General features: G+C 39.9%; 1 protein-coding gene across 1 annotated transcript in view; it reads left to right on the forward strand.

Annotated features, from left to right (window-relative positions):
- Positions 1–16894, forward strand: part of zcchc7 (zinc finger, CCHC domain containing 7) — a 45279-nt gene that overhangs the window by 22380 nt on the left and 6005 nt on the right. Inside the window, exons 4-7 of the mRNA XM_077570834.1 lie at positions 5977–6032; positions 6114–6251; positions 6340–6510; positions 10383–10418. Of these exons, the coding sequence (XP_077426960.1) occupies positions 5977–6032; positions 6114–6251; positions 6340–6510; positions 10383–10418 (401 nt within the window). The remainder of the gene's footprint in view (positions 1–5976; positions 6033–6113; positions 6252–6339; positions 6511–10382; positions 10419–16894) is intronic.

Genomic DNA, 16894 nt, shown 5'->3' on the forward strand with positions numbered 1-16894 from the left:
CGGGAGTTCATGGTTCATTAGCCACACATACACTTCCGTTCTGTTGTCAGTGGCAGCACGCACACACACTCACACACAGCCTCCTCCCTCCCCTCTCCATCTCAGAGTAATCAGAGTACCTAAGAGAGAGACAGGTAGCATCTGTCGCCCTCTCTTTCTTGATTTTCCCTCCCTCTGTTCTTTTGTGCCCCCCCTCTTCTACGCCATTGTTTTGAAAATCCGTTGACAGCACAGTTTACATGCAGTCAATATTCGGGTTAAGGTCAAAATTATGATTTCTGAAACATTCGGGATAACCCGTTACCATGCGTGAGCGGACGATAGAGTTACCCCACCATACATATTCTGATTGCCGTGATGCACGCAGTCATTTCTGTTTTTAACTTTCTACGATCAATAAAGGACATTATAATCATGTCACTGACCCCTCTAATAAAGTTGTCAGTTTCCTCCTTGTGATTCCCACACACTTATATACATGCATATTAGGGCTGTCAATTTTAAAGTATTAACATTGGAGGTTAATTTTAATTTTATAAAGTGTCCCCAAAAAATACCTCAGTTTAACTCAGTTGTATTTACTTCCTGTGGCAGCTGACCTTCGCTCACGTAGTCAAATTTAGAGAGTCACTGGCCCGAAGACAAAGACGGACGTTGTTTTACTTTAAAAAGTGGCTCAACGGCTCAGTGGATCAATCAAAAATTATTTGCGCACTTTGCAAAGCCAAATTCAAATAGCATATTAGTTGTATGTCTTTGACGTATTAGCTCAGAGAAAAACACCTTGCTCAAGTTACCTCCATGGGGCCTCGCAAATCAACGCTGCTGGAGTTTCTGTTTCTGCTGCTGGGCAGAACCAAACCAAAAACTGAGAAGTTTTGATAATTATTTCCAATAGAAGAATATAAGAAAAAGGCCTGTTAAGATGACTCAGTTTTGATTTTACGATTGGATTTTACTGGGGGGAAACAAATCTTATTCAAAAATCAAAGAGAGCCATTAAAACTTGAAATGTTTGTATTAATTGCAAGATTTTACTCAAGTAAATATCTTTTACCAGGTTTGTAGGAAATAATAGTTAAATGTGATTTATCGCGATTAATTACAGGAAATTGTGTGATTAATTAGTTTTTTTTTTTAATGAATCGCTTGACAGCACTAGTATTTATTTTCCACCGTAAAGATAGAAAATAAGGTGAAAATGCCGCAAAGAAATCAATGAATTGTATTCAAGTTAGGCTCGCTTAGCCTGTGGCAACACAAGATGGCTGCTATACATACAAGTAGTTCCTGTACTCAAAAGACCAAGGTTCCTTGCGGATAGAACATGCGCACAACACAAACCAGTGCTACGTTCAATCGAGATATTCCAAATGCATTTATATGACCCGAGTATTCAGGTTAGAAAAGGGAGGGGTCTTATTTGGCTTTTTAAAAGCCCGAATAAGACCATGTTTGGGTTTTTGCATGTGTTTACATGGCCTTTCAAAACCTAAATATTACCAATATTCAGATTTTCAAAGGGTTACTGACTGCATGTAAATGTGTGTGGGGTACTTAAGTTGACCACACACTTAATGATTTGTAAAAGCTTATTATCTTAACTGTGTTGGAGCTGACAAATGAACATTTCTTGCCAACCATTCTTCCCAAGTATTTCTATTGTTGAGTTGAGTTGGTCCATCACAGGGCAAGCTTCAGCTCGCTTACTACCATCCTTACTGTATCTGAGCAGATAGTGAAGAACTCACTCTTAACACACCTCACACCATGTAATCACCATAACAGACATCTGATAATCAGGCTTTCCTGGCTTTTGTCAGAGAGGGAATGATTTTTTAGCCTGGGTTGTCCGTTCCAACTTCCGGGTTGGCTGAAAGGGTTTGTCAGATGCAGCAAACATGGCGGCTTAGCCACAAAGTGAAACCAATGCCATCTGCCTCTTCAGCTCCTTCTTGTGTTGGGTTAGCATGTAGCAAGAAGCTCAGCTCATCCTGGTTTTGAACAGAGCCTCAGGGTTGATTAGCATATTTTCCCCTCGCGCAAAGACCACCACCCCCACACACCTTTTTTCTTCGCCAATCCCCCCCCATGCATGTGTTTGATTCCTCGGCCGTGACAAAGAGCTTCACCCTTTATCCGCGTGTGTTTGTTGCTGAGATGGGGGGCCCTTAGATTAAGGGAAAGCTTCCTGCTCTTTATTTGTGGAGTCCCCCTGGGAGACGCCTTTGGAAGGACTTTCGTTGGGTCACCAACGCCGTCACACGCGCACACACACACGCACTGAGAACCACCTCTTCATATATGCACACACCTTTAACCTCTACCTTCTTTCAAACTACTCATTGACTCAATAGCAATTGTTAAACGCCAACTATGCATGCACACATCCCACTGAGGCCCCCCAGCCTGTTCACAGTAGGCAAGCACTACAGAGCTTCCTAGTTCATTTCTATGTACTAAACTGTCCAAAACGAACTAGACTGGATTGGAATATCGTTCAGTGAGTTGCATGTAGCCACACATGCAGATGGTGTGAACCAAATCAATACGTGTAAAAACCCAAAGGAACTACACCCGCCCAAATGTGATTACATTAAAAGTTTCTGGACTCATTCGATCATGCAGCAAAGCTGTTTAAATTGCAGATAGAACAGATGCATTTACTAGAAGTGCTATTTGTTTTCTTCCTTAGGATTATTACCTTTTGAAAGTGTCTTAAAAGTATTAACAATTGTACTACACTTCCTTATTTATAGTATCTTTTGAGCTTCTTTGCTTGAAATTATGAACCAAACAACTATTATTGTTTTAAGATCTTATTCTTCAGCATTAAACCTTTTATGGTGTTTTAAAAAAAAATCTCTCAAGGCGCTAACAAAAAAAAAAATTTAATTAACATTTAACATTTAATTAACTATTTGTCACTATAAGTCTGGCATAGAAAGTTGAGCAAATTTACATAATTTGTATTAAATGAGTAATGTTTAGGCCAGGGAAGGGCAACCCAAATGCTGGAGGGGGCCATGATTTTTCATCAGTACTACTTGGGACCACATAGGACCACATATTTCCAAACCACAAATTTAAACAACAAAATAAGAACATACAGTACTGTATTTTTTCCCCCCAGTGCAAAGAGCGCTCATGCATAAAAATGACCATTCAAGAATGGCACAAAACTGCTGAACAAGAAGCCAACATTAAGTGCAAGATCTCATTTTGGATTTTTTTTTTCTCCACAAAAATCAACAAACTCTAAATTTTAATATTATTGGGGTACTTAACTATGATTGTCCTGTATATCATTCCAAATCTGCGAAAAAATTATCAGACCTACTGACATTGTAGTTTAGGGCATTATAAGATATGTCATCTAGTGGTGGTTGGTGGTATTACAACTTAAAATTTCAGTCAATCCCTGCATATTTGCAGTTTGGCACCCGCAGATTCACATATTTATGGATCCCCAGCACCCCGCCCTTTTCCCCCAATATGTTTTCATATTTTGGATTATCTCCATTTATTCGGGACCTGCATCCCCCCCAGCCCCATTTCCCGTTTTTTGTGAAAAATGTATAATATTTATTGTTCACCCGCATTTTTTCTTTTTCAAAAATTATCTGGGTTTGTAAAAAATATATAGATTCTTTTTTTGTGCGAAAATGTTTTAACGGGCCCCTTAGTGTGGCCACATATCCCTGATTTAAACCAATAGGATAATCATAGTCATGTTTAGTTAAAGCACTACTTTTACTTGAGTCAGTGAGTTGGATGTTGTTTGTGAAGGGAAGGTCAGGGTGGAGAGAGGTGCCATCCAAACAACAGCCATTTTAATTTGTTTGACGGGGATGAGGGCTGATAACTCCCCTACGCTGCCGCACATCGGGACTCAGGCAGAAAACGAGGCAAGGGAATAAAAGCAAAGAAGCGGAGCTGAGCAGAATAGCGATAAGGGCTTGGATACAGCGAGTCAGAAAAAGAAAGAGGGGAAGAAGAGTGTAATATTTGATTTTGGCTCAAGGCTGCTTGTTTGTCCAAAGGCTAAAAACTGTCAAGCAGCTAATCGCGTAGCTGGATGTACGGCTGTGTCTGCATGCGTGTGTGGAAGCATGCGAGCCCGTAGCGGGTCATTGCCACCAGCACATAATTAATGCCACGAACATGTGTCTGTGTGCGTTTCCGTTACAATTTCTGGATGTCAGTTAGTGTTTTGTTCCTCTTAAGAGAATACGCTGATCTCCCCGGAGGCGCTGTTAGTGTCTCTCGTACAGATGTGCCGCGCCGCCAGTGTCAGTTTCTGTGTGCACCCGTGTGTGCGTATCCTACTCTAATGGGAAACGAAGCTCACGCCTCGGGCTTTTAAGGTCTTCATGTTTCTCTATCAGTTTTGATTCCTCTGTTTATGAGTGCTGGGACAAAAAGGCTGTGTCGTAATACAGTATATTGCATCATATCTCTCGCGGTACAGTATTGGTACACAGCATAAATCGATGCAGTGGATCCATTACAGTGTAAAGAGTAAAGTCTACACACCCCTGTTGAAAGGCCAGTATATTAAAGAAATTAGATAATGATTTAAAAATGTTTTCCATCATTAGTGTCATCTACAACCTGTACAAAAAAAAGATAAAGAAAAATATATTTTCTAGAGCGGACATAAAAATTGACAACTGAGATTTGATTGTGTTCAGAATCAACCATTCAAAATCATGTAAAATGGGAGTCAGGGCACACCTGCCACGGTGCCACCATTTAAATTGTATCTGATTAACCCCAAATAAAGTTTAGCTGTTCTAGTAGCCTTTTCTTGACTTTATTTTTTTATTTATTGCTTTTGAACAGAAACCTTTGGCCATAATTTCAAAAGATATGTTTTAATGCAAAGAATCACAGCTCATCACCAGTACACCATGCTTACAGTGAATGAACCATGGTGGTGGCAGCGTCATGCTTTCGGGTTGTTTTTTTGAGCTGGAACTGAGCGTCTAAGACAAGTAAGTTGAAGGGAAGAAATAACTGTTCCAAATACAATTCACTTTGGTCACAAAACCTTGAACCTTCTGCTCAAAAGCAAAATAAATGTTGTGAAAAGCCTACTGGAACAGCTGAAATGTATTTGTGGTTCAATCAGAGGGACCGGACCGTAAATGGAGGCAGGTGTTTATTTTTGAAAACATTTTAAAAAAAAATCAATGGACTACATTGATGGGGGAAGAAATTTTTAAATTATTTTCCTCTAATTGATAAGGTTAGATTTACGCTTATATTGCTAAAATGAAAGGGAAAAAAACGATTGAAAACAAACTTGGGCAAGTTTGCATTGGACTTTTTTTTTTAACAGAATTTTGGGAAAAAATTGGCAGATGGTCAGGGCTTATAGCTTATTACATAATTTCGGATGAAATTTAGGTTTGGATGTCCATCATTTTTCATAAAAGTGACTCACTGCCAAATTTAACAGCAATAGCTTAGTTTTGTATTGCAGCAACAGATTCTGGTTTTTTAATGTTCTAGATTTGAGTTTGTATATTTAAGATGTGATATTTAAATATCATTTGTTTGCATCATTATTTTGCGCTGCACCGTGATATGCTATACTGTATAAAGATTTGAACCACTGACATATAAAAAGGTCATGTTGGAATACCTGTATGTGAACAAATCACAATTATAACGGTGATGACAATTTGAATGCACTCCCTTTTTTCCCCTTTGATACATGGCTGATGTTTGAGATCGGAACAAGGTTATTGGCAGGTGCTCCAAATCAAGTGGCTCAGATCGCGGACTCTGCCATAAAATGTGATCAGAATTTCCCCAATAAAATGCTGTGTATGTTAAACAATTTCTGTTCGTTCATTTCCTTGTCTTCTGGTTGCTGCTTTAATGCGCTTACATTAATCAAAATTTTGTGTTTTGTGGTTATGTACATTGTACAACTGTGTTGAAGACAAATGCTTTCTCTTTCTCCAGATGTTGAAGAAGATAATGATGACAGCAGCTGGGTGGTTTTGGACAAAGACAGAGAGGTATGAAAGAAGAATTAATGACCGTATGACAATAATGTTTGTCATTGTAAATTGATGATGTATTTGCTGTCTTTGTTTCAGGCTCAAATCTTCAACAAAGATAAGCGTGGCAGAACACCCACATTTCGTCTTTCCAACAGATATTACACTGACAAGAATGTCAACTGTCGAAATTGTGATAAAATGGGACATCTTTCCAAAAACTGTCCTGAACCCACAGTCAGTTCTCCTTGTTTTGCACTTTAACATGCACCTCTTATGAACACGTGCGCACAACTACTAAACAAACAATTGTGTGACTCTGCAGAAGTTGCCAGTTTGCTACCTCTGTGGCGATCCCAACCACATGTCCAGTAGGTGTCCCAATAAGCACTGCAACAACTGCGGCCTTCCAGGTCACCTGTACGAGTGCTGCAGCGAGATGCATTTCTATCACAAAAAGTGCCATCGCTGCGGCATGACGGGCCACTTCTTTGATGTGAGTACAGCATTACTAATTGAGCTTTGAGGCTGGGTTAACTAGGTTTGGGCTAAGGCTGCGTGGAACCCGAGAGTAGGCGGCTTCCTTTGTGAATCAGGTCCAGCTTGGAATGATCTAAAAACCAAAACGCGACGGCTAGTAGAGCGACCGAGGGTGTTTTTCTGTTGTTTGAACATTGACACACACACAATGTATGATACAGGAAGTCCAAATATGGACATCGTTTATGGGCCCATTAATAAAGCTCTGTTTGCGTGTTTCAGAGGTGAGGTCACTGAAAGTTTACATTTCATTAAATAACTAATTTTTTTCATTATTTATTAGTGGACAAAGTGGGACCATATTTAAACAAATGCATAGTGAGAACTAAATATGATTAAAATGCCTTCTGTGCTAAAATAAATTAAATAATGAGATGTGATGTGATGCCCATGCTAAGCATAAAAAGAACTCCAAAACAGGGATGAATGATGTACAACACAATTTTATTTAAAATAAAGACTGGTTCAGGGCTGGACTGGCCATCTGTCATACAGGACAGATGCCCGGTGGGCCAGCGTCTTTTGGGGCAGATGCAGTGCTATTTAATGATCATTTCTCTCAATTTCACCCCAACGGACCGGCTCGCAATTTAGAAGGAGCAACCCATTAATTTTTAATATTTATTATATAGATCGCAAAGTGAACCAAAATCAACATCAGTGGCAGAGCTGCGTGGTAGCCAGGTGTGGTCAGGATGCGGGCCGGGCTGGGCCAGGACCTAAGCCAAAATGCCATCTGATTTTTTTATATTTTCATTATTATTATTATTATTTGTGTCAGTCTAGCCCTGCACTGGTCTCATTACTTCATGCCGTGTCAGACAGATTAGATTGATATTGTTAATTAATTCGACTGTTTGTGTAAATTTTTCCCTTAATTTATTGGTCTTTAAGTTTCATTATTTCAGTAACAAATGCTGCCTTCGTCAAAATTAAAACAAAGCTTTTTAATGTAGATTACTCTAGGTTAAAAAAAAATCTATGCCCAGCACTAATATTTGTACTTCCTCCATTTTCTCCGCGCCGTTTACTGTACAATTCCTCCCCCAAAAATCCTTTGCTGTTAGCACTTCGAATTTACCGTACTCCGCCAACCCGACGCCACAGTTCGCTCCCGAACTGAACTTTTTTTTTTTTAATACGAGGCCTTGCACTGTGACAGTAAACACCTACTCGCAGCACATCCACAATGAAAGGGTTCATCGACAGCATGCTGCACTCAGAACATATTCAAGACCCTTGCGTCACTAACCGCAAGTGTTATGTTGTTGTGTTTTTTTATTTGAGTGAAATGTGTCACTGTTTGTAATCTTAATTGCAGACACATAAAAAGCATAAGCATATGCATATATATATATATAAAAAGGAGGGAAAAAATAGATGCTAAAATAACGTCTTATGTTTGCACTTGAAAGGCCATTCAATTGTTACTGTTGAGAATGTTATTGTTAATTGAAATATTGCATGTTAAAGTTTTGTCACACCAAAAGATGGACCTTGCAACCCATTTTTTGTTTCTGTGGGAAAAAAATTATACCTAGAATCAGAGAATTGTGTTCTACTTCCAAGGTTGTTAAATTTCACTTAACCTTACATTGCACCATGTCTAAAAATAAAAAGCACAAAGCATCAGTCAAATATTCACTTTTGGCATCTGTTGGTAAGTGTCCTCACACTTACTCAAAGGGGGTCAGCACACGCTGCTGTTCACATTAATTGATACACTTGAGTAATTACAGCTTAGTTATGTCTTCGCCATGCCGCATATACGGGCTGTATTCGTGTGTGTGTGTGTTGGTGTGTGTTTGCTCGCACTGAAGGGTGAAACTAATGACCATCAATGACAATTATCCCAGCGCAACATCCATTACCGTGCCCACCGGCACTATGGCGGCCATAGAGCAGTAAAGCCCTGCCCTGCGCGTACGCAGCCAGCCTGCGTGTGTCTCCATGTGCCTCACTTTCTTTTTTGCACTCCGTCAGTCAGTCATGTACTGTGCCCTGCGTAATGGATGAGTAACCAGGTGAACACCAGAGGGAGACCGGCACACGGGCTACACCCCACACCCACCCCTTCTCTCTCTTCCAGACCGTTTTTCTCACCTAAAACACCAGATTTTCCATTTTCTGTGGGTGAAAGTTAAGGTGGAAATTTTAATTAGTTTTCTTGGTTGGTAAAACTTTATTTCTCGGACTCAATGAGTGTCTGTGTGCGTGCTTGTGTTAGTGTAGGTGTGTGTTTGTGTGCGCGCGCATTCGTGTTTGTGGAGAAGTGAGAGTCAGGTCTCTGTCCCTTGGGCCTTTCTGTGTCTCTCATTAAAGACAGACGGTTGACGGAGCGCAAGTGTGTCGCTCGCCTCGCCTGTCGCCCTCGACAACAACACGCCACCCTGGCGGTCTGGAGGGAGGAACAAACGCGGGGTGTGTGTGTGGGTGTATGGGGAGGTATCGGGGGGGTTAAAAGAACGCTTGATGAGATGGAGAACGACACAGCTGTTGAAATTCATATTTATCTTTGTGTTGTCTAAGTAAAAAGCGCGGCTGCTTTAATAGATGAGGTCACAATCGGACTCATTTTAATTAGGTCATTTTCACTTTGGATTGATGCCATCATTGTGGAATGAATTGTTTCTTTTGGTATACAACTAACTGAAAGATGCATACATTTTTTTTCTTATGTGGCATAATGATGTGACCAAAAACAGCTCTCAATATGATGCAGTACAGTTGTTAAATGAATATCTTTCTGGCAAAAGTGAGCATTATTACAGTATCTTTGTCAAGCTCTTGTATTGCATCTCATTTTATGGCTGGTGAATCTACCTTTCCTTCTCACAGTAGCTTCTACTCACAGGGTGTGTAAGTAGATAAATCTTATTGCCGGCGGCATTTTCAATTTCCCAGTGGGAAGTAGCGGCATTTGAGAGAGGATGTCGGAATGCAATGGGAACAGCGTGCCAAAGCCCCGGAGATAATGCTTTAACCACACCAGGACAGAGTGACAAGACAAGGCCGACTGTAGCGAGACTCAGTCATCGGTGGCTGGGGAACACAGGAACATTTTTGGGTTGTGGGTAGTGACACTGCAGCCTGTTTGTCACATTAAAAAGCATTTTAGAATGAGCATGTACAAGTGAGCTTTGGTTACTTTTTATGTTCTCAATAGTCTAAATAGACCTTTTTTGTCATTATGTCACAGGGATGTGATTTTTCCGCTAATTCGCGGAATTCCGCTTTTTTTTTTTTTTTTTTTTTTTTAGTAGTTCATTGTGTATGCACATGACTCCGACAGATAACATCTTCTGCTATAACAAAGACATTTGTGGTATGCTCTAATATGAGTTACTTTTCATTTGGTCATGATACAATTATTTGTTCATGAAATTTGAACTCTTCAACATTATTTATGTGTTAACTTAGTAATCACATTAGTTAGATATGATGATATTCTCAGTGATAGTTTTTAAAAGCAAAGGCAGTCCAATGTTTTTGAATGTGACTGATTTTGAGTTGACTAAATGTTAAAAATAAAAACTAAACTAAAAAATGTTGCCATTTTATATGGGATAGTTCAATATACATTGAAAATTTATGCTGTTGTTTTGTCTATTTCTTTGTCATGTGAGTGCATTGAAAGTACTTAAAAACACGGAAAACCCATGAGCTCCGGGGGCCCCCAGACCCCCGGCTAAATTTTCAGATAATTTCACTTTGGTCAAATCACATCCCTGATGTCACTACTTACTCAATGTTTCCATCTGCTTTCTAAAATCTTTTTTTTTGTGAATTTAATCAACACACTGTAACTCTGCCCCCCCCCCTCTACAGGCATGTCCAGAGATCTGGAGACAGTACCATATATCGGTGAGTGTCACACCAAAACACACAACTATCCATACTGAGCTATATAAGCCACTGCTATCACTTACTTGGTGGTAAAATCTTGCAAAAACACACTTGAAATCTTCAAATACATAAGGGAAAATGTGTCCAGTGAAACTGAGGCTGAACTTTTTTTGGCCGTCATTCCAAAAGATACAATGGGTTCAAACAGAGCACTGCTCATCACCAAAATAACGCCATACATGTGACAGCATCATTCTTTGGAAATGTTTTTCTTTGGTTGGAACTGGAGCCTTATGCTGCATTTGAGGAAGGTTTTATGCCACTGGGATTGTCTCAGTTCCGACCTTAAAAGCTTTTGAGGCAAATGTAAACAACAAAGATGGCCGATTCTGATAAGTTGATTGTTCTGTTTAACATAGTCATTCCAAATGACATTGTATTATGTGAACCTAAATCAAATAACTACATTAAAGTAATAATAAATAAAGATAAATGCATTTCTATTTAAAATCTTGGAAATTTCGCACCTTGGATCTCCGTGTTTACTTCCTGGCATAAAGTCGTAAAATTCCGACTTCCCACTTTCCTCAAATGCAACATTAGTCAAGGTGGAGGTGATTACGATTAAGTCCAAATAGCAGTGTTGGCAGAAAACTTTCAGGCTTCTGCTAGAAAGCCACAAAAAAAAATATGAGAAAAAATGGCTAACAGCCGAATTTTATTTGATGTGTTGATCAGACGCTCTTTAAATGGTGCCAGTTATGCGCTGATTCCCATTTAACATACGTTTGAATGTGATTGGTGAATCTTCTGAACAGTTATGAGACACATCAGAGTCGTTTATTTTTATTTCTCTTTTCAGTTAGCACAGATTACAGGTCACAATAGTGGAAAAAGTTTTGAATGTATTTATCTTGGTCTCAGCGGCATGGCTCAGTGGTATGGTGGCCGTCCCCCCAATCCAGAGGTTGTGGGTTCGATCCCATGCCATTGAGACCATGTCGAAGTATCCTTGAGCAAGATACTGAACCCCCTGATGCTGCGTAGTCGAATGTAAAGTGCCTTTTTTTTCCCAAAGTGGGTGTGTAGACTTTCTGTGTGGCCTCTGTTGTGATTGTCCTGCCAAAAGAATTCCATCCAACAAATATTCTTCTTTCATCAGTAATACTTTTTCAATCATCGATTTTGGCCCCGGAATGCTATGCGCTAAACTTCTGCATTACAGATGCCTTTATTCTTTTCAGTTAGTGAAAGATGCTATTACTCATAAAAATGTATATTACACCCACCTAGTGGCACTATGTGTTGTTTTTTTCCCTCTTATTAGAGGTGCAGCACCTACAGTGTTTTTTTCAAGTGGAGGACAGATCTGGAGAGTAATTGAATAATAGCACTGTATCAAGTGCGAAGTACCTAGTTGAGAGAGATTTTGCGTTTTGATGTGTGTTTATGTATGTTGTTTGTGTGTGTGTGTGTGTGTGTGCGTGTGGGTGCGCTCGAGGTTTTGTAGTATAAATGTGTGACAGTTAAAGCGGCAATGCCAACAGGGAGCCATATTTGCTTATGCGTGGGCGTGCTGTTCCGAAAAGAGAACGACTTTTCTCAGCTGCGAGGGTGTGTTTGCATGTGTGTGTGTGTGTGTGTGTGTGTGTGTGTCGGAGAGTGTGATATAGACCTCAGCCTAAGAGAAAAGAGCAGCTTGTTTGTCAATTAAAAGACGTGATAAAGCATGAAATGTGCTGCCAACGCCACACGGGACAAACGAGTGAGAAAGAGGCAAGAAGAGGGTGTATTTGCATACATCTCGCTGTGCACTTTGTGCGCGCGTGTGTGGGTGTGTGCGTGCTCAGGGAGGTCTGTCACTCTTCTCTGTGGAGATTAATTAGCAGGGGCTGTCTCATGTAAAGGCAGCATCGTTAGCGGGAACGGGACAGCAAAGTTCCCGGGGAGACGCCGGCTTGAAGGCAGGATTTCATTTTAATGTTCATATTAGCGTGTTAGCGTGGGACGTCCTTTGCTCTGGTGCACTTTTGTTTGCGGCCACAAATGAGAGGGAATGAGTGTCACCTCACTTTTAATGTTTGTGCGGTGGCGTATTTTAACGGGTGGTGGATTATGACCCAGGTCTAATTGAAGTATTTAAGCCGTTTAAGCACAGAGAACAGAAGGTCGTTACACATCCAAACTGGCATGGGGGTTCAGCGGGGTCTGCATAAACAAAACCAAAGCGCTCACACTCGGCATGCATACGCGGGCACGGGGCCTCCTTCTGTTTAAGACAGCCTCATTTTATTCATGATGCCGCTTATGACCCTGAACTCCCCAATGTGAGAAGGTGTGTGTGCGTGCGTGCGCTTTGGGAGATGTGACTCTGTCACCTTCCGCTGGGCTCAGCCAGGTGTGAAAAGGCATTCTGTCAGACCTCCCCTGCAACTGTGTGTGTGTGCGTGCGCGCCAGCGGGTGCGTGTGCACGCGCGGCCAGCCCCGTTTATCTTCCTGAGGATGTGTGTTGTCTTGAGTGCACCTGGCCCTCAACTAACAAACTCCTCCAAACCGCACTGTGTTGACCACAATGCCCTGGGGTGCCTACTGAGAACATCCTGTGAGATACTCACGCACACACAAAATATTTTGAGCAGCAATTGTAATTATAATCCTTCCTAAACATTTTCTGCCTTTTACTTTACATCACAACATCGATAGTCATTACCTTCTGCTTGCGCTCCCTGTTTTCACTTTTTGTTTTCTTTATTTTGATAGGCTTTGAAATGTATCATTACAGAATCTATAATCTTGAAATTAAATATAGAAAATGATTACATTAAATACAGTCTTCCCTTGTTTTTCGCTGGGGGTAGGTTCCAAAAAATACCCGCAAGTAGTTAGCTTTATGTTTTACATTTTTTATAAATGTTTTAAGGCACACTTTTCTCATGGAGGCATTTACATTTTCTCACATTTTTCTCTTGTTTACACATTCTCAATGTTCAAACCTTCATAAATTGTTTATAAAATAGGTGCATTAGTGTGAAAGAAAATGCATGCAAAATTGCACTAAAAAACAGAGACCGCGGAAAGTGAACCGCGTTATAGCGAGGGAATACTGTATAGAAAAATAAAAAAAAATACTTGAATCATTAAAAAAAAAAAATATTGGCACATAAAAGTTCAATAAAATGATGTATATAATGTACCTAAATATTTAATAACAAAGATTTTCTTAAAGATGAAATGCAATTGCATTGTACATTACTTAAAGTTTAATACAACTGAACTGTGCTTGAAAAGTACAAAATAAATAAAAATGTACTAGGAATTTTTTTTGAAAAACATAATGGCGCGCATCATTTTAATGATTGTCGTTTATGTTTTAAATTTGTATTTAATTAAATTATTCTTTCACATAGCAACAGAGAGAGCCCATGTACCACTAGCGGTAGTAGAACCACACTCAGGGAATCACTCCTTTTAAGTCATAATGAATAAATAAGAGACAAGCAGGTTCTTGCATCTAAGGGAATTTGGAAAATAATTTGACTTTTGAATATTTAGTGGAAGAACAGAAAATAATGTAACTGAGGGACAAGGGGTAGAATTCTGGAGCAAAGTAGTGGAGGACCTCAAGGTTGAAGATAGAAGATAAGTGTGAAGGATGGAAAAAGATGGAAGAAGAAGAGTGGAGGTTGGCAAGGGCAGCTTTAATACATGTAAAGATCATGCAAAAATACACACACACACACACACACACACACACAGTTACTTCTTTTTTTTTTTTCTTCCTGCAAGCAGCCCTTTATGCAACGCAACAACTGGTGCGCCCCCATGTGGCTACTGCCAGACTATAAAAGGCAGAACAGTACCTGTACATATTTTTTTTTACGTTACAGTGTGTCTGTGTGTTTGTCTGTTGTGCTCTTGGTTTTCAAGAATGTACAGTAAATCGTAAATACCTTTTTTGTAAATCCACAAGTTTTTGTTCCTTCAGCGTGTACTACACTTTCATCAGTCAAGGTTTTTCAACCTAAAAAGATGACTTGTTAGTAAACCATGTTGCTGTAGTACCCTACCTAGGCAGAACTTGGCTAAGTGCAATGACTTTAAAAGTGTGGTACTAATAGTGGTGTGCAGGCTCCCTCTATTGGTAAATGAAAGAATCACTGCCTGATTACAGTTCAGTTGTATTTAACAATCCACTTGCTCATAAAATATTTAAAAACTGTGAAGAGGACGTCATGTCAAAATATGTTCTATGCGCCCCCACTACTCTAAGCACGATATTCGGATTAATATGAATGAATGAATGAATTAATTATGCAGAAAAATCCACTTGTTTGTATCCATCTTGTGGGGCGGCCATTTTGCCATGATGGTTAGAGAGAAGTATTTCTTAAGGTATTTGGCATAAAAAAAATTGATAACCACTGTCCTAGTGTTTTTCTTTTTTTAATTATTTTTTTCCCCCGTTTTGGACACATTATTACAACAGATGTCATTGACCACATCATTTGCAACATTAACATCCAAAAGAAGGGCTGTGTAAGCCATGGCTTGCTTACTTGGTTTACTACTTGGATTAAGCATGTCATAAAGGTATGGGGTTCAAATCTTGGCTCCGGCCTTCCTGTGCAGGTTTTTTTTTTTTAGCATGTTCAGCTTTCTCCCACTTTCTAAAAACATCTATGTGAGGTTAATTGAAGACTAAATTGCGCTGAGGTGTGAATGTGACTGTGAAGGGCTGTCTGTATGTGCCCTTGCGACCAATCCAGAGTGCACCCTACTTCTTGTCCAAAGTCAACTGGGATAGGCTCCAGCTAACCCGCGACCGTAATGATAGACGTGGTATACAAAATGGACAGATGGAAAATGCCTTTTCTCTTTTCTCATTTGGGTTTGAGTTCCTTAAATAGCCAGTTATAAATAAGACATGGAATTAACACTAACTAGTAGTATTGGCAGTTTAATTGTTGTTGTTTTTCTTTTTGTACAAAAGCCAATTAACTATCAGACAGTTATGACGAAATGCCTTTTCTTCAACTGTCTCCCATTAGCGCTCTCAAGCTGCATGGTGTTTGAGCACCACCCAGTGGTAAAACTAAGAACTGCATCCAATCCACAGTCAACTTTTCAATGGTGTTTAATGAAAGTTGTTAATTATAATCGCTGGATCTTTTCATTAAATTTTAACCATCTTTAAAGTCCTATATATTACATAAAAAAATACTTAGGGTTTGGTTATATTTTTTATAATTTTACACATCATTTACAAATCATCAAAAAGGGGTATTTTTCCTTAATTTCAGAGATTTTTTTTGTTTGTTTTTCAAGTTAAGAATTTTAGTAAACCGACCAAGAAATAAACTATTCACTTTTGGAATGTCATACTGTTATAAACTTCCTCTCAAATCATGTTCTGCCTGGAGATGCATGCTGGTTGATTTTAATGTTTTTGTACAGGTGTTTTTTTGTGTGTGTTTTTTTTTGCATGCTCTGCTTGGATGTACATGACAATGCTCACACACACACACATATACACACACACACGTGGAAAGGTGCTGCGTTATCAGAGGTCTAACAGGCTTTGCAGTTCTTTGTGCCTTTCCGCTTAGCTGGATGGTTTCGATTTTTTTACGTGTAGAGGTGAAGGTTTGTGTGAAGTTGATTGGCAGGAATGTCGAGAGAAGGTTTCACCTCCTGGCCAGATATGGGAGATGAAATCACTCATCACCGTCATCAAAAATATGATGGAATGATCAAACAGAGCATATTTGAGCATTTGTTTAAATTTAAATGTCTTTGGTGTGTTTATAAGAGTTTGGTTTGTTGTTCGAATTTCATATTTTGCATTTTTTTGTGTGCATATTTATACTCACTCACTCGAATTGTCTGTTTTGGTATGAACCCGACAGTCTTGTTTTGAAGCTGTTCTCTATGATAAAGCGTGCGGCGTTGTTCCCTTGTCGGCCCAGTAACATATGCAAACCTCTCCCAAATGCTGCAATAACATATGCAAAACGACGCCGCTGTCCCCGGCCCGCTTGTTCCCGCCCCCCTTACGCACACACAAGCCTGCTTGCTTCTCAGATTGTGTGTGTGTGTGTGTGTGTGTTTTGCTTCCGATTGTTGTCTGTAACAGTCTAAGCTTTGTGTTGGCCGAAGGATTATCACGGCTTTGCCACCAGCAGCCAAGCAAGGACCTGAGGAGAGTGAGGCTTAAAAAGACAGAGTGTTGTAGTGTCCAGACAACTGTGGGAACACAGTTTTGTGTGTGTGCGTGCGTGCACGAGAGGCCACGGTTGGCTGGTCGGCAATGTCGACACAGCGAAGCCTTTAGGAACCTCTGGTTTCTGCCTTCTATCCACGCCCAGTCTAAACTGTGTGTTCTTTCGCCTCTTTTTTTACTGACCGGCTCAAGTATCGCCGCTCCACAAAGTCCTCGTGTCATCTCAGCAGGAAGTGGATCACATTGTTCTTGCTGCCATTGCACTCGGACTCA

The sequence above is a fragment of the Vanacampus margaritifer genome, chromosome 7 (assembly GCF_051991255.1).
Source record: "Vanacampus margaritifer isolate UIUO_Vmar chromosome 7, RoL_Vmar_1.0, whole genome shotgun sequence".
Lineage (NCBI taxonomy): Eukaryota > Metazoa > Chordata > Actinopteri > Syngnathiformes > Syngnathidae > Vanacampus > Vanacampus margaritifer.